The sequence below is a fragment of the Hetaerina americana genome, unplaced genomic scaffold (assembly GCF_022747635.1).
Source record: "Hetaerina americana unplaced genomic scaffold, ioHetAmer1.1.p SCAF_3, whole genome shotgun sequence".
In the NCBI taxonomy this organism is placed as follows: Eukaryota; Metazoa; Arthropoda; class Insecta; order Odonata; family Calopterygidae; genus Hetaerina; species Hetaerina americana.
The window spans coordinates 8,109,416-8,131,133 of NW_027286874.1; the positions used below are offsets into that span (position 1 = coordinate 8,109,416).

The 21,718-nt window shown below is 42.4% G+C and overlaps 1 protein-coding gene across 1 annotated transcript in view; it reads left to right on the forward strand.

The window, feature by feature from the left end:
* Positions 1-9,733: 9,733 nt before the first annotated feature.
* The window catches only part of RhoGAP100F (Rho GTPase activating protein at 100F), a 90,461-nt gene continuing 78,476 nt past the window's right edge, over positions 9,734-21,718 (forward strand). The window contains exons 1-7 of the mRNA XM_071588807.1: positions 9,734-9,852; positions 10,486-10,671; positions 12,874-13,207; positions 13,289-13,530; positions 17,294-17,560; positions 18,920-19,189; positions 21,216-21,485. Of these exons, the coding sequence (XP_071444908.1) occupies positions 9,754-9,852; positions 10,486-10,671; positions 12,874-13,207; positions 13,289-13,530; positions 17,294-17,560; positions 18,920-19,189; positions 21,216-21,485 (1,668 nt within the window). The 5' untranslated portion in view covers positions 9,734-9,753. The remainder of the gene's footprint in view (positions 9,853-10,485; positions 10,672-12,873; positions 13,208-13,288; positions 13,531-17,293; positions 17,561-18,919; positions 19,190-21,215; positions 21,486-21,718) is intronic.

Here is a 21,718-nt window from a genome sequence, read left to right on the forward strand (position 1 = left end):
GCGAAACCTACAGTCTTCTCTCACAAACGGGTAATCGTGACGTATTCTTTCTTTCCCACACAACGAGGAGAAATTGGATACGCGAATCCATTAGTTATTTTTACAAAGAACCTTCTCTTTCTCCACTTTGCCCAGCCTGAGTGGCTGAATTGAGCAAGGAAACCTTCTTCGACGATTCGTTCCTTACCTTTCAGCCACATAACGCCCGAGAGAGCAAGGAAAACAGCACATAAGTGCGTGCGGGAGTTGGGGGCGGGGGACGAGGGTGAGGTAAAGAGAAACGTAGACGGCGGGCAAAATGAATGAAGGTTTGTCATTCGGAGGAGAAATGTAAATCCCTGTTGTTCATCCGCCCCCTTTCATCCGTCGCCATCTCTTTATCAGCCGAATCGCAGCCGAATTCCAATTTCCCGCCCTTATTCTCATTCCCACCCTCACCCCTTCCCCGCTTCCGCCACCCACCTCACACCCCTGCTTTCCTTTTCTTCCTATTATTGCTGCGAAAATACTTACGGAAGCATTTCTTTCCTCCCACCCACCCACCCTCCCCCCCCCCCATCCCACATCAACACACTCCTTCGCCCTCGCATCTCTCCGTTAAGTACGGCAGCCCTATTACTCTCCTGCCACTCCCCTCCCTCTCTCGCCCTCCTCTCGCCCTATGGGCCCCATTTGCAAGCCTTTGTCTCCCACCACCGAGGCTTCGTCGCAGAGGACTTACAGGGAAGGGAGTGCGGATGGTGGGAGTTAGTATTATACGGACGAGGGATGAGGAAGCTGGTAGGTATAAGTGAGGGGTTGAGGGTGGCAGGCGTGTGTGTGTGTCGGGCTTGAGAGGGTGGGAGCGCTCACGGGGGTCCCAGCATCTCGCTGCCTCGGAAGATCAAAGGTCTCCTCTCTCTCCTCGCATGAGCTACCGGAGGAGGAAGAGCAAGGGAACGCGCCCACAGAGCTCACTTGCTCGCCGTCACAACGCACCCTCCACCCTCCCTACCCTCTCACCCCTTACCCCACTTCTCCTGCGTCTCCACCCTTCGCCCTACATGGAAGGAATAATCTGCTTCCCTCTTCCATGTGTTCACACCCATCCTCACCCTACTCCGAGGAAGGAGGAGACACCCGGTCCTCGGCTACTGTGCGGCCATTGCTCCTGCCCTTCTCCTTCACTCGCGTCGGTAAACTTTTTATGGGGTCGAAATGTGGTTTCGTCTTCCTAGGTACATACGTAGGTCTCTTTCTCGTCGTCTCAGAACAGTAAAATCCGGAATGAAGGTACCACTTTACTTGATTTCCCCAGCTGTGGTCCTACTTTCTAGCATATGTGCACGTGGTTCTGGTAGTTGTTATTTCATAAATCGGTCCTTTAGCTATTCGACGGTTTGAAATTGGTTTCAATTGGAGGTACGGCTTTATCGAGTTAAATTTCATCTAGCTCATTTATCCGTCAAAAATATTCGTGTGCTTGAATTAGAACTTGAGAACTCGAGGACTGTTTTTGTTATGGTTAACAGAGATAAAGAGACGTTTTTGACGTTATTTTACGTACTTCGATAAATGCTACTGAAAAACATATACCTATTTAGGTTTGGGACCTTATCTCAGGTTACTAGAAATAGTGCGAGGCTATAATGTATGTTAACAAATTGAACATAATATTCATTAAAAAATAAATATAAACAATAACAGGAGGTAAACTTGTGCATTAAGTTGGGTTTACGAAGAGCAAAGAATATTTCTTTTTTATATTCATATAGAGTTAATTTTAGTTGATTCGTTTCAAAGTCTCATGAACTTTAACAGATCGGGTTTCTCTAATTGCATGAAATTCTGAACCAATCCGACAGTTCTTCTAATTAGAAATATTTTATCAGATGCTCAATGATTGGTTGACAATTCAGTCACAAAACTCCTATGTGGTTCATCGTTGACGACTAGCTGACTGACTGCTTACTTCAGCTAATGAGGTATATTCTCTCGTTCGCACGAGCCCGTTCCGAAATTGCCTAATTTTTAGATGAACTGACTATGCATCATTCAGGTATTGGAACCCTAATCAAGTACCGTATATCGATACGCACAAATGAGTAATAATATATTGACTTCTCATATTCATGTAGGTGAATGTATGTATAAATAACTCGGTGAGTGACACGTATATGAAAGAGGATTGTTATTGTACATACTTTGAATTGATTAAGTATCTACCATCGTATGGTGAAAAGAGCACTGGAAATTAAGAAATTTTCAGAATAATAACTATGAGATCAACCTCTTGTATGGATAGACTTGTAATATAATTTCTTCCTAATATGTTGGCATTTTTTCATCTTGTTACTAAAATTTCAGGTAGATTTTTCAACGTGATCGCAATCGTTTTACAACAAATCGTGTGCTCAATATCACGCCTTCAAAACTTGTATTCATTTTTAAATGTTATGTGTGTGTTATACACGTAATTTAAGATTGTCAAGCGATACCAATGAGCATTTTACTCATCGCCACTGGATAATATTTTGTCTCAAAAATGTCTTAATTTTAACGGAAAAAAACGTTCACATAACTTTAGGAACCATCTTCATTAATTTGATGTATCGCCAACACAAAAAACGTTGAAGCTCTCTACTTATTATTTCGGAAAAGCGGGGTTTCCCTCCCTCCCACGTTTAGATGACTCCGCTTTGCCAATATTATGCTATCTTCCTCTGGGCACGGAGTAAAGTTTCATTGCTACCTTTAACAGCAGTTCATTCATCAGTGACCAAGTTTTCAGCGCTAAAACCCTGGGTGAGAGTTCTCTTGGGTATCCGCCTCAATAACCCTTACCTGACATTATTACTCAGCCTCTAAAGTTCAGGTAACTGCCGTACGTTCAGTACGCCCACGAGTAATTTTCCCCTTCGTGAGCAAACACCTACCCTTCTCACCTCCCGTTGCCTCCACCTCCGCCCCCCCCCGCACTCTCTCTAACCCAACACCTTCTCCTTGCACCATTCTCCATATATGTACTTGATTTCCCCCCTGCAAGCTTGTCGCCTGATCAGGCTCTAGTGCAGCCTCATCCCTCGGGGGAATGAGCGTTGTTAACGACGGTCAAAGCTGGGGAGAGGGCGAAGGGTTCCAGGATATGCAGGCAGAAAGTCCACGGGAAATTATTCCGCTCACGTATGTCAACATATGAGTATATATTATTCGATAAAATTTGCATCACGAAAATTTGTCCATATTTTCCATTCATATAATCATAAACATACACAGTTCAAACTTGAGAAACTCTACTTAAGAGAAAAAACGTTTCAATGAGAAACCTTGCAGGTTAAACCATAAGCATCAGGTGATTAGGTCAGTTAGGTAGTTCAACCAAATTCCCAATGCCCCAAATGCGCGAGAACGTGCACGTTAGCTGAGGTTGTGGCTGGCGATCAACTCCATGAGTTGAAATAGTGGTCTATAAATAACTATTATTGTATTATATACCTGATAGATATGAACTTCGGCCTATGACGATTGTAGAAATCAATCAAGTCAAGGGAAAGTCTCCGTGGAAATTCAGGTGACGCAATCATTCAATCAGCAATAATCAATGGGAAATATCTCCGGGATTTTTTTTCCATTTTTGCTAAACCAATGTTTGAAAAATCTTTTCTTCATCAAAGGGAAACAGAATTACGTGAGTCTTAATCGTGACCATTTTCAATTGCCAACCTTTCCGTGAACACCATCACTTCCCTTTATTTTTATCCTTTCCGTACGATCTTCGTGAAATGAAAAAAGGTAGTGTCCCCGGGGGATGCATCGCACGAGAGACCGATTCTTCCCCGTGATGAAAAAACTTCTTCCGGTACTCGCCCCGGAAAAATCAGGGAGTTAGTTTGTTCGTTTGGTGGAATGGGGGACAATGGGGGGGAGGAGGGAGTGCAAAGAACAGGGGACCAACCACCTTTTCCTGCAGGATCGCCACTAAGAATAATCGACGGAGGCAGGAGCATGGGTACATTGAAACTTGTTAGCGTCGCTCGTGCGTGGATTCGGAATCGGAAGCGAGAGGGAAGGGTTCGCTCTGTGTGACTGAAACGGACAAAACCCGACACAAATCAGCGACGAAATCCCTTCTCCACCGCCACCCCTCCACACAATCCCTCACCTTTACCTCTCCCCCCACCTCTCCCCTCACGAAAAGTCGCGAGAATTCGCGACAAATCTTTCTCTCTTTTTGTTGTAGATGTATATGCATACGCCCACTATCCCGTCTGCGGTCTCTCTTCTCCTGCGGTAAGCCGCGCGATATTGAAGCGTCATAAATCACTTCCCCCTCTTGTAAACACCACCCCATCTCCCTTTTCGTCCCCTCTCCCTCCGGCTGTTGACTTCCGTTTCTTTGCTCTCCTCCTCCGACCTTTTTTCTCGTTCGCCATTTTAACGGCGTTTGAAGCGATTCTCTCCCCCCTCGCCACCTCTCTCTCCCTCACCCTACCTCTTCCGCCTCTCTCTCTCTCCCTCTCTCTCACCCTGAGGGCACCCTGTCGACGTTGTGAGTGGGCGAGTGCCGTGGGCGGAGACAGAAGGAGATGCGGGGTGGAGGAGTGCGGCGGATCGGGGGAGGACCGAAGGGTGGGCGCGAACGGGCGGAATGAGGGAACTGGGGTGTAATGGAATGTCAGAGGGTCCCGCTTAACCCTCAGGGAGGGGCATCCGGTATAAGGTCACGCGCACGGCAGTGTAAATGGGCGGGGAGTGGGAGAGAGTGCCGCTCTCCCTGGCGGGAGCGTGAGTGAGTGTGTGTGCAGTCGTGAGTGTTTCTGTGCGGCAACCGCGCGTGTTGGAGTGTGGACCCCGGTCTTTCGGGTGCGTGCGGGGCGAGTAGGGGAGCGTGTGTGTTTGTGTGTGTGTGTTGGTCGGAGGAGGGGAGGAAAAAAGAAGGGCGTGGAGCGTACACATTCATTCACGGGTGAGGTAGCGTGGGAGGGGCGGCGAGGCGAGCGGGGGGCACGACCACGCCGCCGGGCGTCGGCGAGGGGTGGCGGTGATGAATTCGTGGCCGGGCGGGAGGGGCCGGCCTTTGCGTGGGCTGGGGGAGGAGCGGCGGAGGGTGAGGGGTGTGATAAACAGCGCGGCCAGAGCATATTGAAGTGGAGGGGCCATCGGCGAGGGTTTCGAGGGAGGGAGGAGGGAAGGGCAGACACGGGCGTGATGGAAAGCGTCGGGGAGTGGGGAGCGATGGACGTGTGTGTTGGGGGGGAGGGGGGGCAGTCGGTGGAATGACTTTTTTGTCAAGCTCCCTCGCTTCAATTTAGGGGCCTTACCTGGGCGACTTTCCGCTCAAGTTTGCATTTTTTCGATCATGCGTGTATCGACCTCGGTCGAGAAGTGGCGTTTATATTTTGTGATCGGACCATCGATTCAACTCTTCTAAATTTTCTAAGGGGTGAGTATCATCATTCGATTCGCTAGATCACTCGAATACCACCTCTTCTAGGCAATGAACCTTTTATGTCTCAAGTTTTTGCTTCCGTATTAATTCATCCGCACTATTTTTATTGATGGAATTATTCTTTCCTTTAATGTGGTGGCAAGATAGTTTTTTATAGTGGAGAGTAATACTTAAATGATGGATATAGAGAATAAGTTCATCTTAACACGGTAGTTGTCCCTCGACTTAAGGATCTCACCTGAATGCAGGGAGTTCATGCTAAAGGCTTCTAAGCCGAGACGTCAAGTCACTCGCTGGGCTTACCAGGAGGACATCATCCATCACGCTGGACGACAGAGCGATGCAAAAATGTCCCAAGTTCCAAAGCGGGGCGAGTGAAAGCGGTGAAGCTGGCGTTCTCGTCCGTGTGACAAATCTCACCATAACTCGCCTGCTCCTTTTTTTCTCGTCACAACAGTTTTTAAGCGACTTTTTCCGCCTCTCCTCGTCGCTCAGCAGTGTTTCCTCAGTTGTGGGAAGGGGAAGAGGGGGAGGGTGGTTGGGGCAGAGCTAGTGCGAAGGGATTCGGGGAAAAACGACCCAAGTGGTGATTTTCGAGAGTGCGCGTGGGAGGGAGGAGGGATGAGGTGGGAAAGGGGAGGGCTTGCGCCCCGGGCAGTGGTCGCACGTCGGCGTTAAAATCCTCGCAGACTGCCATCACCCCTACCCTCCCACTTTCGGCCCCCGCATGTTTCGTAGGGAGGAAGGAGGAGTGGTGCGATAACGAGTCTACGAGTCTCGTACATTCACCGCTGATTCGCGGCCGTACTTGACTCCAGGGGAATTATCTCGCTTCTCCTAAAATGAACGGAAAAAAAGAGATAAGTTGGTAGTGCCATTTCGATGGAAGATTATATGGCCTTCTGACCGACGAACCGCGCGCACGTAAATGGCACGAAAATTATTGTGTTAAATCATTTGTGAGATGGCGAATGAGTGCCGTTGAAAAATAGTTCAATGAGTCATCTATTACAATGTAATGCTCATTTGATACCCTCAGCAAAAGTAGGTAAATTTGGAAAGGTTTCATCTGGAATTATCTGTGCGTAGTCATTCCCACAGGCGATACACGTTTTGAAGTCCAATGTTCATTGATTAATGGCGGATATTAATTCTAAAGTGACGATAAACTGATTGAGCAATAGGTACTAGACACGTTGTTGATCCCAATATTTCCTTATTGATTCAGTTAAGGGCACGTCTGTTTCAAAACGTGTGGAGTTTTTCTTAATTTATATGTGGTCTTAGTTAAATTATACAAGTTTAAGAAAGTGAAAAAGTGTTATCCTCGGTAAGCTGTTCATATAGTATAGGCTTCGAATAACTAGAATATATCAACTTGCTCACTGTTTGAACTACACATATACCGTAAATATGATAATGTGCATTAAAATTGAATGCTGTGATTGTGATAAGTCAGACATCATTTATTTGATCTGCACCGTGTTTTATATTTCTATCAATAGTGCCAAAGCTAATAATTTTATGAATACAATTATAACATCAAAACGAGTACCTTTTATAACCTTGTTTTCATACCTAATTGATTTTCTTAGTAAAACTAACAAAACTTTGACAAATATTAAACATTTAATTGGTTGATACATATTTATTTATAGTTTATCCAACAAACTTTTACTTAAAAATAATATTTTATGTAATATCATAATTCTCACTATTCAAGTTATATAACTTTAACATTAAACTGGTTGATAATCGTTAGAAGTAGTCTGTTGGTAATAATAGTCCTTGCGACTAATAAGTTAGCCCAAATTTCAGTAAACCATATTTAGGAAGGTATTTCAATTGATCCTGGCCCCATTTTTAAAAGTACGTCTTCCAATCGGTTATTTTAGATACAATAATTGCCAAGAAATACAAAGAATTATTTTCTTCTAGCGACTGAATATTTAGTTGTTTTCAATGATGTGCCGCTTCTGGCAAGGTGTTTGGTTGAGTCTCTAAGTAGTGGTAAATATTCTGCAAGTAATTATAAGAGGGAGTTCAATTAGGATGGCCAATTATTATTAATAATTCAGGAAATAGAAGGCTTTGTAGAAAGAATTACGAATTCCATAAATCATTGGTAATTTATGACATTTTCTCAGAACGAGATTATTTCTTCTTCGTAAAAATCCAGAACGATAATTTGATATGAGAGACGAAGCTTTTTCAATATAATTATTGTTATTTAATAAAATAAGTTCTTGTTATCTACTAATTTGGCATTTATTGAATTTTAATATTTAAAAAAATAAAGCTATAACGAATGTGATTCAAGTAATCTAATCGCTAGGCATGACTTTCTGCTCTGGTTTGAATAACAATCTTATTAGTTCATTTTAGTCATCGGTAAACTATTTCTTCTTCACTATATCGTACTTTATATCTTTGAATATTCTTAGTCAATATATTTTCAACTCAATCCAGATTAGGAAATTGTGAGCCTGCTTTAGGTGATGTTTCAAGATATGTTTAGATTAGGTGTTGAAAGCAATTCCTTAATATTACCTAATAATCATTGAAGTGCAGTATTTCTTCAAGATACTGACTCTTTCAAGATTAGTGAAATTCTGATGAGTTTATTTATTCGTATAGACGATCTTATAAAGATGTTATTAATAGTTAATGCCATGCTAGTTTTAGCATAGGAAAAAACCTTAGCCCCAACGTTATTTTGGAGGCAATCACATCCTGACTGTATGAGAATATACATGGGCTGTTGAAGAAACTAACGAACGTATATATATTTATGCATTTCATTTATTTAGATGTATGCATACACGCAAATATATAAATTAGTTATTCCACTTACTCTGATGAAGGCGACAGAGAGCACCGAATATCAAGTGTCCTTTTATGTTTATCTTTATTTGCGAGTGAATTTTCTCTATGTTTAACGCCAAAATGGTCCAGTTTCTTAAAAAAATATATACATTCATCGAACTAATTGAAATTTACTTCAATTAAAGGGATTAAAGCTGTTATTTCAACTTAAACCGTTATCTTCCCCTCTGCCAAAATCGATATTCATATTCCGGGGATGCCATAAAAGATTTCTTATTACGATGGGCTGTTAAACAAAAAGTTCCCGAAATTTTTATAATTTCAGTATAAAAAGTCCTATCAGTCCTGAATAAGGGAAAAGGTAAATACGGAAAGTGACCTTTGAAATTGGATGCATGATGGATAAAAATGGACCTCAATTATGAAAGATTTGAAAATAGAAAATGAAACGGAGACGGATCGAGAGATAAAACTTAATCCAGCCCATTTCGGAAAACTTTCCCCCGCATCCCCTCCTTCTAGCCTCTGAGCCAGTTTGAGAACACCCCTCCCCTCCTTTCACTTCCAGGTCTAGAAGTTCACGGAGTTTGACGTGATTTCATAAAATAGGTGCTCAATAAAAGAGGCACGATGGGATTCCCGGAGACGTGTCTTTGCCTCTAATTTGCTACCGGAGATCGGAGAAATGCTGTTCGGAAACCCTCCCGCAGCCAAAGACGACCCTCGTCTCCCGTCCTTCTTTGAAAAGGGAAGGATTCGCTCTCAGAGATCGCGAGACCGTGAAACTGAGCCTTTCGGAAACAACCTTTGAAACGTCGGCATGCGAAAATCATGATAAAAGATGACTTTGGTCGTGACCCTCAGAAGACGTGGTGGTAGCATTAAATAAAGGTGATGAAGCCGGAGAATACGAGAGTCCAACGCTGATGCAAGCAGCAAGAGATAAAAATAACTTCTAACAAGGCGTGTAACAGAAACTTGCCCTCAAACGAAAACGCGAGGTGCATCATCTCACAGCTTCGTTCTTTAGAGAATGCGCAGTGCGCTCCTCGGCATATTATGCTATTCGTATGTTAAATACGAATGAAATGTGCGTGGAATTTTTTGAAGGTGGGATGAAAACTTATATCTATTTGATTTTTGAAGATTCCTATATCTCGGTAGACTTTCTCCTGGAAATATTGCTGATGGAAAATGTATATGTACCCACCAGTGAGACAGAAGATATCCTTCCCATTCCTAATTACCTCGCCAACCCTAGATCTTAAAAATATAATCCCAAGCTAACCTACAAGGAATTATGTGCAATTTCTTCGTCGCTGTTCACCTGGGCGCGTGGGTTTGCATCTCTGAGAGCCCCAACCGGAGTTTGTTCCTCATTCTGACGCCTTCTTCTCTCCCCGCAGGAAGGGCGCGATGGCGCCCCGGATATGGCCACGAGCCCCCGCCGTCAGCAGCAGCAGCAGCAAGGTGGCGGGGGTCAGCCGGGACAGGGGCAGATGCCTGGCACCGGCGGCACGGGGTCCCAGGGTCTGGGAAGGGGTGGTTCCGGAAGAGGGGAACCACCCCCGATGGTCGTCCAGGGCGACTTCCGTAAGGTGAGTGGAAGTGGGGAGGGACGGAAAGCGCCGGGAGGCAAAATGGCTCTAAGAGCCGAAATCTCAATTGCCACTATCCGTTTAAATTGCGCGCTAGAACATGCGATTATTTTCATGAAATATTTTTAAGAAAATTTGTCTTAAATCTTGTCCATTGAACGAGATGGATGTTTCCCCGTATTTGGATTGTTGAATGAGCTTAACTATACCGAACGACCGTCAACGGGGTCGTCCTGCGTGATGTGGACAAGGTTAAGAATGTTTATTTATGTACATTGACACACTCAATATTTTATCGAATTTTGTGTAGACGTGAATCTTAATATGCATGTGTACAGGTATGTAAATTTTATAACCCATTCACTATGACATTATAAATCGATTTTGGTGACCGAATATAATTGGCAGTGTGCTTCAACCATTAAGTCATCATGTCCTTTGCGTAAATATGCGTCAGTACTGAAGTCACACAGTTAAAATCATTTTCTACTGGTGGATAGCGCCGAGTACTTACATTTGGCGGGACTTCACGGAGTTAGCATCCATTTTGCATTCCATGGCGGTTCGATGCGTTTATTCACTCTTTTCGTTCGCCTTTTCTCCTCTTCTCCCTTCCGCTCTTCGTGCGCGCAGGTGAGCGGGATCTCGACGGAAATATTCCGTCAGATCGAGACGGTGGAGAATGACCACCACGACGCGAGCACCGCCGCTGCCCTGGAAGCGGTGGAGCGGCGGGGGGAGATGGTGGTGCGGATGCTGGACCCCCGGAACATGGGCAGGGCGGCGGCGGACGCGGCGGCCAAGTTCCTCGCCCTCCAGGTTAGATCCTAGGCCCTTCCGCACTCCTCTTTGCCCCCCTCCTCACTGTGCACGCTTGTTGTTCGTAGTTACTAGCATACGTGTTCGGTGTCTTGTAGTGTCTAGAGTCTTATTCACGCCGAGGATTCGGGTTAGACTCCCGCAGATGGCGAATTTATTTTATCGGTGTTTCCTATCCTGCTTCCGTTGTGAAAAACCCTTCAATTGCAGCAATGTGCTCGTGTAATAATGAGTCACTGAAGTTGTGCACCCTTAAGCATCCTTCATTCATCATTGGTTTTCTGCTAATGCAGATTTCCTGCTTCTCCAATCCAGCATTTGGTTTCCTCCACTCTTCCCTCAATGTCAACCTCTTATCTTTCAAATCATCAGTCATTATCCTCCTCCTTTATCTCGTCTGCTTTTACTTTACAGTGCCCTCAACATGTGTTTTGACAGGTATGAATCCTTACGCACAAGTCCATTCGACTGTTTCCGCTAGTATTCCACGTTCACCTTTCATCCCGCACTCCCCTTAAAACCTTCAAATATCTCACCCCACTCGATCATCCAACCGTTTTTAAACATTCTGCTCCAAATCAACAAGTCCAAGATCTTTATCCTTTTATGTCATCTTTTTAGTACCATCTATACTTTACATCCATGTGAAAAAATCTCAAAACAATGCACTTTTCCCTCCTCTTTCTCAGTTCCACAGCAATAGTACTAGTTACATGCTTCTATGTTACCTGAAAATTTGTTTATTTTTCTTTATAATCCCCGCTTTTATTACATTTTTGCATCTTTAAGAGGGAATAATACCGATTAAATGTTCCTCCACGCTCTAAAAAAACCCCTCTGCTCTATTACTCAGCCACTCTAATCAGATGAACTGACCACAGTAGTCGGCCTCATCCCAAAACCGCTTCTGACTTCCGATTTCATTGGCTAGCGTAGTATTTGCTATTCTTCTTATTTACCAAAACTTCATATTTTTGTGGAAATCCGTGCATGAATTTAAGTACTGGAGGTTCAGTATGGCCCTCGTAAATCATTGGTTGAAAATGCTGGAGATTTTACTATCTCACAGTACTTTTCATTTTGCTCGTCTCACTCATCAATCCACGAAGCATTGATACATTAATTGGAAATAGTGTACCCCACAGTGGCTATGAAAATGGTAGCATTGAATTAGATAGTTAATTTCCTAAAAATATTTGAACTCATGCAAGGAAAATGTCATTATTAGATAAGTGAATTAGTCTTTACAAATTAAATTATCGAAATATGTATTTGAGCACGCGTAAAATGTTTGCCTCCGGGCGTTATTTAAAAGAAATGCGGGCGTAGTAATGACTGTGAACTTGAATACTGAGAAATCATATATTGCATAAAATATTTGGTTTTTTTAAATTAACCACATGGGACTATTTCAACTTATGTAAATTAATATATATCTTAAAGGCAATATCAAATCTGAAAAATGGTTTAAATCCTTAAGATAAATGAGAGACATTTTTAAATATATTTACAGAATCTGAATAACTAGTATTTATCGGTTGACAGAGAGTTATCCTGAGAATGTCATTTTTCTATTAATGACTTATCGATAAAATTTGATAATCAGGATGGTATTACAAAATTAAATCGCTAATTTCTTTCCAATTCTAGTGATGGCTTCGATTTTTCCTAGGATTAAAAAATAGAATAATTCAAAATGAATTAAACTATTCATCGATTAAGTCGAGAAATAGAAATCATTGAAAATTTTCAAGCATAAGCATTAAAATCTCATCATCAAATTTGAACATTCAAATATCCTAAGTCATTGCATTGTTATAATCGATCCCCAAACATTCTGAACTGTGTCGTGCCATAATTTATAATCAAAGCATTTATGTGAATTCCCATTTATTTATTAATGGGAAAAAATATTGCAACACCTGAATATAGTAGGTCATTGGAGTTTCTTACATCTAATCCAAATCCCTTCTGACTCTGTAACATGACCTTAAAATTGTGCGGCAGGATAATATTTTCTTAAAATTAGCAATAAGGCGATGGTTGGAGCCGAGCAATGCAATTCGAAGCATATGCCATCCATCGTGACATTTCGCAATTGTTCGTGGAAGCGGGGTGTTTCCTCCGCGCCCCGAGCTCCCCCGCCCGTGATGCGGGGCCCCTCCGAACCCACCTTAACGCGTGTTCCTCCCGCATCTCCAGGACGCGAGGTACGCGGTCAACCTGGTGGAGATAGTGAAGCGGCCGGGGCAGACACTCGGGCTGTATATACGGGAGGGGAACGGGGGGGATCGGAGCGACGGCGTCTTCATATCCCGTGTCGCCCTCGAGTCCGCCGTCTCCGGCTCCGGATGCCTGGGGGTCGGCGACGAGATCCTCGCCGTCAACATGGTCGACGTGACCCGGATGAGCCTGGACGACGTGGTCATCATCATGTCCATCCCGAGGCGTCTCGTCCTCGTCACCCGGCAGCCGAGGCAGGGAGTCGTGGGGGCCGCGGGCGGTCCCGGCTCCGGGGGCGTGCCCGGGTCGGCCGGTGGGGTGGTAGGGGGTGGAGGCGTGGCTACTGGGAGGGTGGGTGGCGTGGGAGGAGTTGGGGGGATGGGCCGCGTTGGAGGCGGCGTGCGGCCCGAGAACCTCAAGCCGCTCCCGCCGCCCGTGGTCGTCATGAAGAAAGGCATGGAGGCGGAGGAGGAAGGCGACGAGGAGGAGGAGGAGGAAGATGAGGAGGAGGAGGATGATGGGCACGGGCGAAGGAACGGCTCCCACCGCAGGATGCACCACCACCACCAGGCGCCGCACCACGCACCCTCGCAGGCCCAGATGCAGTCGCAGACGCAGCCCAGGAGGCACCAACAGGTACACATCCCCTTGCTCTTTTGCCGACTGACCCCGCGGGTCGCCAAGTGCACTTCCCTCAAGGGTTAAATATTCAAGGAATTCTAAAAATAAATACCTAAAAAATAATAATTGATATTCGATTTGAAGAACCTGTGGTCTGTGACAGCTTGATATAATTCTCCTTCTCTAAAATCTAGAGAATACAGATAATGAGATTAATATAACTAAATGTAAGCCGATCGCCCTGAGGGTACACCAGGACCAATTGAAGATGCATTGCAATGAAAGAACGATGACTAAAAACCTTCTCTACCAGGATTCAATGGCTAAATGTATTCATAAAAATGGAGAAATACAGCGTATTGATAAAATTAAAAGGGTAAAACTTCAATGGGAATGGGTTACGTTGCCAAAGTTATCTCTTTTATATAATTCTATTTATTAAAATAAGTAAGTAATTAGCAATAGCTAGTAAGCTATTATCATTTGCAATTTCTTGTTTTTTTTAATATTATAGCATTTTTAAAGCAGTATTTTACACCACACGTTACTGCATTTAAATTCGTAGTACCTTTGAATGACAATTTTCTATGTTACTAACGAGAGCGTGTTGGATAGTAGCACAGTAATTATTTATGTTCCAGTAAAACCTATTTTTATTTGTGGTTAATTAGATCTCAGAAGAAGACCTTAGAACATTTAATTGAGATCTGAGCGCCTTGTGCACCATTAACGAATTCGCAGAGATTACCGAAGAGATGTTTTAGGTGGCTATTTCTTACTAGAAGAACCCCATATTTGTTTTTTTGGCTAGATATTGAGGAACAAATAATATTTTTTCCTTTATTATTCTCCGATCGACGTCAATGCATTGAATTCTACTATCTCATCCATCATTTCGTGTCTAGTATTGTTGCTGAAAAAAACCCTTAATTTTTGTGAATAATGGGGTTAATTTCGTGGACATATAAGCGTCACCTTTATTGCCGACGCTCAAGTTTTTTTGTTTGATGTACGGATGGGTTTGAAGGGATGGTGCTTCAAATCTTGTGCTTAAATTGCTTTGGCAGAAGATTCAGGATAGATTGCTAGGTGTTCAATCAGATTTGATTGATTCATACCAATCATATCTCTAGTGATTTTCTTCTCATGCTCAGAATGAGGTTATGCTTTGAAATGATTGCGTATTTTTCAATATTTCACACGATGCTCATTCCGTTTTTCAAATCAAGGTTAAATCTTATCTAACTTGAGTCCCTGAGATACTTCACGAAGAACAATCAATATTCTATTAATACCCCTGAAAAAAGTACTATGAAATCTCCAATCCTAATATACCAAATTAACTGAATTTGGCTGCGTAGTAATTGGTCGTGGTACTATTACATCCATCCAGTAATACCGGTGGGACTCAAATGTTCAATTTTTCTCCACACCAAGAGTTTTGTTTCATTGTGAGTATTAAATATGTTGGAAGGTATATTTTAATGTATTTTCATAAGCAACCAGTAGATATGCATGTACAATATGTTTAATATATATATAATATATTAGTATGCTAATTATGGTTTTATCTTATGATAAGGGCTATGAGTTAGTATCGCCGGTCTATGTATAATCCAAAAAATAACAATTATGTTAATAAAGATAAGCGTCAACTGTCTTCAAACACGGATCACCTTATTGAATGGATTTTTTTAGGTCTTAGGCTTTAGGCCTTTTAAAAATTTATATTTCGAATCAATTTAAATGCCCATATTTAGAAGTTTTTTGCCAAGTAAGATGCCGTCTTCTGCTTTGGAAAGTTGATCAGTGGATGCCTACTAGGTATGTGTCACCCGTCAAAATATTTTGATTTTTATGTACTTATATTTATATACTTCATAAATAATGCATGGGAATGCCTCGCTTAGTGATTTCGACTTTATTTGTTAATTTATCTTGAAGGTATCTAATTCTCAAGATCCACTTTTGATTTCATTTTGTGCCTAATTATCTTACTGTAAAAACATCTTAATGAGGTCATCTTACATTATTTTGTAATCATATTATTTTTTCGATAGATAAATTATGGTTTACATTTAAGATTTCCCATTGATCTTTTATAGGTGTTTTCAACGCTCTCTATATTCGAAATACCTAAGGTTCGTTTAAAGCTTCCGATCGTTATACTTAAAGTTTTAAATTAGAAGGTACCCGTTAAATAGCTCTTGTCTCAGTTTTTGAATACATTATGACTTGTATTACATAATAACCCACTATTAACCCTAATGAAATGTGAGTTGCTTCCCATGATTCTAAAACTTCATTGGTTGTACCTGGATTAACTATAATTGACGTAGACTTTCCCCATCATTAAGATCATTATTTCAATAAATTTTTCTTGTCACTACTGTTGCTATCCGTTAGAATAAAACTATATCATCCAAATGCTGGTACCATTGTGGACTGTTAAATTTATAAAACCTTTTATATGGGTTGACTTTTACTAAATATGCACAACACTTTCAATTAGGGATTCAAATATTAAGTATATTGCATTATTTTTATACAAATTCATTAAGAATTTTAATTAATGACATCACCTTGCGTAAGAAACCCAAAAATGTATTTTTTCTTTTGTAATTTAATTTTCCCAGGCGTATAAACATTAAAAATATGTGGCCAGAAATCAACCCAATCGTCAGACGACTTTTTTTTGTATTTTCATCATAATTATTAACAATTCTCATACGATTCACTGACTGTAGCCTCCATTTTTCTCTATTTAGTGTCAGTTCTCTCACCCAATTATAGTTTTTCTGTTTTATGTCCTTTTTATATACTTGTCTCTCGGTCTCTCTCTCGGTATCTTCCCTTTTCAATTTTCCCTTCTGTTATATTTCTAACCTTTTCTTTGTATATGTTTGAAGGTAAAATCCATGGTTGTTATATAGAAGTATAATGAAATAATATTTTAAGTGATTCCTGTAATTGGGCTTTGGGAATTTGTTCACCATGTTAAGTACGTGAGGAGAGTCAAACATTAATTTCTGGTAGGATAAACGAGCATAATTATCTCTACAATCTGTTCAATTCTATGAATAGCTACGTTTTGCCTGATCATAGCATGAACCTGTGAAATTGTCTTTTTTAGTTCGATGGAATTAAAAATAAACATACATGCTTCTAAACAATTTTTAACGGTATGGGAAGAGAAAGGTTGATAGATATTGGAATCATATGAAATAAAAACGCTCATCAATATGTATTATTTGTCCATTATTTCTTTATGATATTTATACCAAAATAGCCCTGATTTTGTGGTTTTTTGACTATATTTCAATGCCAGGGACTATTTCAACGTAATATTTGCCCCCAAATGCTATTGGTAGATTCCTGTCGTTAGGAAAGGTTTTGATCACGAGTGATTTTATGAGTGTGAGTACAAAACGTCAACCTCCGTACATTTTACGTTAATAGGGATTAAATCTCGATCTGCGGGGTCCTAAACAATGCCTTTCTTCAACAAACTTTTGAGTTAATCATCAGTTCGTCCTTTTCCTCACTCGTAATTTACATGTCGTACTTATAAACCAATACAAACTTCAAAATCAAATGAAATGAATCGCTTCAGAAACAATGGAATTATATTTTTTTATTTAACAACCACAAATCATTAATATCTATGGGAAAAAGTTAACTTGTTGGGGGATAGATTCTGTCCAAAATACTCAAATTTTTACCAATTGGAGAGTGGAGTAAATACCAATTTTATTAATTTAAACAATTCTTGTCTCAGGTCCAGAAGTCTAGCAGCGTCCACGGAGCTTTTCGAGATGCCGCGGAAGAGCCCTACCTTTATTACAACTCTCGCCCAGAGCACCAACCTCAGCACCCTCATCGAACTACCCAACCGGGGTCCCAGATGGGCGGCTCTTCGCCGTGGGCATACCAGCCGCCCCCGCCCGTCATCACGGAACAGCCCCGTCCAGCGACCCTCCCGCAACACTTTTCCACTTCATTCGACCGATCCTACCCCAAAACACTCGAATCCCTCGCAGAGAAGGTGAGTATGTCAATTAGTCTGCTTGAGGCTTGGAAAGCGGTGGTCTTCCGTGCTTCAATGCAACTCGCATGCGGCGGCAGATTGCACACTACGAAAGATAAATGCACTCGCACAGCACTATTTGGACGAGATATAGATGTCAAGTCGTCTTGAGATTTTTAAGTTCCTATCAGACTATCAGTACTCGACCTTTTTTTTAATTCGTTGATCAGGAATTGCGGTTTCCAGACTGCACGACACGGTCTTATGCTGAATTGTAATCACAGGATTGTTTCTGCCTCCGAGCAGTTTATTTATTTAAAAAAAACAGAAAAACTCATTTAATCAGTCGACTATGCCTATTTTTTCCATGAAATCGTGCATATTCTCAGGGATTAATATTGGTCGCTTTACTTTATAACTTTTTTGGCACGCAACCCTATGAAATATGTGGCGTGCGAGTAAAAATATTATTTTTTTCTGCTTTCGTGACTTATAAAATACGTGCAATACCATCAGATTTTTGCTCCCATTTCTCAGTAGACTATTTTCAGCAAACTTGGAACTAATTTCCATTGAATTGATGAATGCAGGGATTATCACGCACTCTCACAAAGCTTTTGCTTAATAATTATGGATTTGCATGAATTGTTATCTAGTTGGTAAGCTAGAATAGAGTACATAAAATGCTATGACATTCACGGAAATATATGTTGTGATGAATTCTGTTTTATGTTGGAATCCAGATTAGGGCATGAAACTTTTTCACGATAATGTCTTTTAGTGGTTTTTGACTGCTTTTAAGGTTTAAATCTATCCTTACGGCAATGACGGGCTCTTTGGCTGTTCATGCAGGCGGGGAAAAGGTTTCTCATGCTCAGTGCGGATTCTAACATAGACAAACATGATTATATAGCTGCAATGAACTGTTAACTAATTGCACCCAAATCACAAGCGGCTACAATGTGCTAATTCCTAAAACCTCATTGCACCAAATATTTTTCGTACTTTTGCACTGTATAAAAATTATCACATTTCAAAGGAAATTTTGTCGCTAATCACTGTTACGCACATTTTCACTTTAATCTCAACTAGAATTGTTGTTTTCACTCACTCTATCAAGCTTGTCTCTGTATCATTTGAAGGATATGTAAATGTTTTGAATGAAGTTTTTTTATTGATTTATGAGTCCACATTAATACATATTAGTGTCATGTGCCCTCACTTCACTGTATTCGCACTACTGTAGCCCTCTATGTCCTCCCCCCCGTCTGTCTCTTCTGTGCACTCACTCACCCGCTCTGTTCTCCCCCTTGACCTTGCATCTATTTGTTTTTGGGGTATCCTCGCAAGGGGTGCAATTCCCTCTCGCATTACCAGGTTCACACATTCTACGGAGGACCGCCGCCAATCTCCCGCCGGCTCAGCCAACAGGCCACACCCTCCCCCCGCTCCCTCTTCGGCCAGACGAGAGGGCCGGGCGGGAGGGTGCTGCGCTCCGGCAGCGACCAGCACCTCGCGAGGGTTGACCGCTCCGACTTCGGCGCGCCGTCCCCTGGCTCCGGAGGGCCTTCAGCCGCCGCGGACTACGGCTCACTCCTCATGCTGCATCGGAGGCACCACCCGGCGCCGCTGCGGTCCAGTCTCAAGGTCGAGTATCGATCGATCTCACTCCCCCACCTCCACACACCTCCACATTCGGTCCGAGGGTTGGGGTTGTTTCTTTTCGCCTCCAAATGGAGGAGGGCCCCTCGGATGCCGGGCGGGGGAAGAGCAATGGGGCGGCGGATGGGTCGACGAGACCGTTCGCACGGGGTTTGCGGCCTGAGTTTGCGGAGGTGGGTCGATACCAACCTTATTCAGCTGGGAGGAAAACATTGCTGTGCACAGCTTGTCATTTTCCAAATACGTATTATTCCTGTCGGCCATGAATGGCGTCGCACAATTTGAAAGTAGGAGTGGAGACATGGGCCTCCGTGAGGAAGATGGAGGAATTTTGCCTTTTGTGGAAGTGGTGACAAAAGCAAAATCCCAGTGCTCTTCATTCCATTAATTGACCATGACACTGGAAATGATACCTTTCTACCTACATTCTTAATGCCCAAAGGGATAGCAAGTGAAAGGGAGTCATAGATCGATTGAGGCCGTTATTACTGGGGCCTAGTTTGGGATTATTAGTTCCCTCTTCCGTATGTGCAAAACTTTTTCGGCCTCGTCCAATGCTGAATTTGCTTGAGACTTACTTTTATTATACTAGGGCATCATTATGATTACACAGTCCACAATTTCGTCAGTGAACTTAATTTGCCACCCTAATTGTCAGCAATGAATTCACATCTCTACTACTACCGTCGATTTTAAGCTCCAAAGATTAAGATGTTACAGGTATATAACAAGGAGTGCAATGTATATCTACTTTTATAGTTATTTTGGTCCGTATCACTGGCGCATTTTTAATACTATACGTTGACTGAAATTTATTTAATTTATAAGCCAAATTTCACTTAATAGACTTGATAGAAGTTTTCGAGCCTTTCTTTTTATTTCAATTGGAATATTTTGCAGCGTCAGTTACGCCCAGAACTACACAGTAGTGCACTTTTTGCATAGAACTGTTCGTCTTCATGATATCAGAGCGATTCCTGATAATCTGTAAACCCTCCCGCTCAGTAATATGTATCGCTGAATTATACTAATCGCTGATAATATATTTCAGTTACTGATAATGTAAAAGACTAATTTATCTCTATGATCCGTTATTTTTTCCTTTAGATAGCAAAATTTAAGCTTGTATCTCTTTAAATATTGATCTGCTCGATACCCGCGCTCACTTTTACTAGAATGTCACATCTTGTCCGTTAATTGAAGATAAATCGTGCAAATCACATACGATGCCTACACTAAACCATTACATAACATGCAGTACGAGAAATTATTTCTATTGAACAAACATTATCAGAAATTATATTGTTCCACAGTATTTGCAAATTAATACCGCCGGAAAATTCAATTTAAGTACTTTAAATACTTGGTTTTTGAACTGGCTAATATTTCAATTACTCATTCAACTAACAACATCAAATTTCGGAATAAACTACGGGAGATGCCACCACAGTAACTTTTAACGGAGTCATCCGCTAATGTGCATTTCAATGCAACAATTTCAGAGTGTAATAAATCATTCGCCTTGACAGGGATTCGAACCCAGATCCCTCAATATCCGGTCGAGTGCTTTAGCCAGTTAAGCTATCGATATCGATACAATAGTGTTTAAAGTTTGCTTTAACCTCGTAGTCGTGTCACAGGCCTTTGTAGTCATGGCGCGTCGCGCACGACTACGAAGGCTTGTGGCATTGTATGTACGGTATTTCGTCACAAAATCTTGTTCCTATAAGAGCCCCAAAATATCACAGTCTAATAAAACGCCTCGACATGACATGGCTCATCATTTCATTCCTCTTTCTTTTACATACATATTTGGTTTTTCATACCTCAGAACACTTTTAAATCGGTTTTCTTTTCATTGTTTAAATATTAGTACAATTCGGCATATTAAAAGGGCAAATGAAATGGCGAAAGTGGGTGAATTTCGCACGGCTTCCTCGAGGAACGGTCGGTGAGTGTCCGAATCGCTTTCCAATTGAGAGCAAGACCTCCTTTTTGGTGCCGTTTGCAGGCTTCCGCGACGGGGGCAGGCGGCAGTTACGCCGGCCGCTACGCGACGCTCGGGGGCAGCTCGGCCGGAGGCACCCTGCGATCCCGTCCCCCGCCGCGAACGAGACCAGGCTCGGCCGCCCCAGCCCTCGACTACGCGTCTGACACGGAAGCCACCACGGCGTACCTAGGGATGGCGCGGCTGCAAGCGAGGCAGCAACACCACCGGGAGCAACGGGAGCAGAGAGAGAGGGAACACCAGGAGCAGCAGGCGAGGGCCGCGCTCGGAGCGGTAAGAGTATGCCCCGAGGCACCATCACCCCCATCTCTCCCCACTCGGAAAATTCTGTCAAATACCTACTTGGAACATCTCTATTTTGAACAAACAATGTTTCTACTTACTCAACATGTTCCCAAAAATAATTACAAATCTTTCTAAGATGACTAGAAAATAATGCAGCAATCTTGCATTTCCGACACACCGAACCACTACCTTCCACAAGTCATTTGTTATTATAGCTTCAC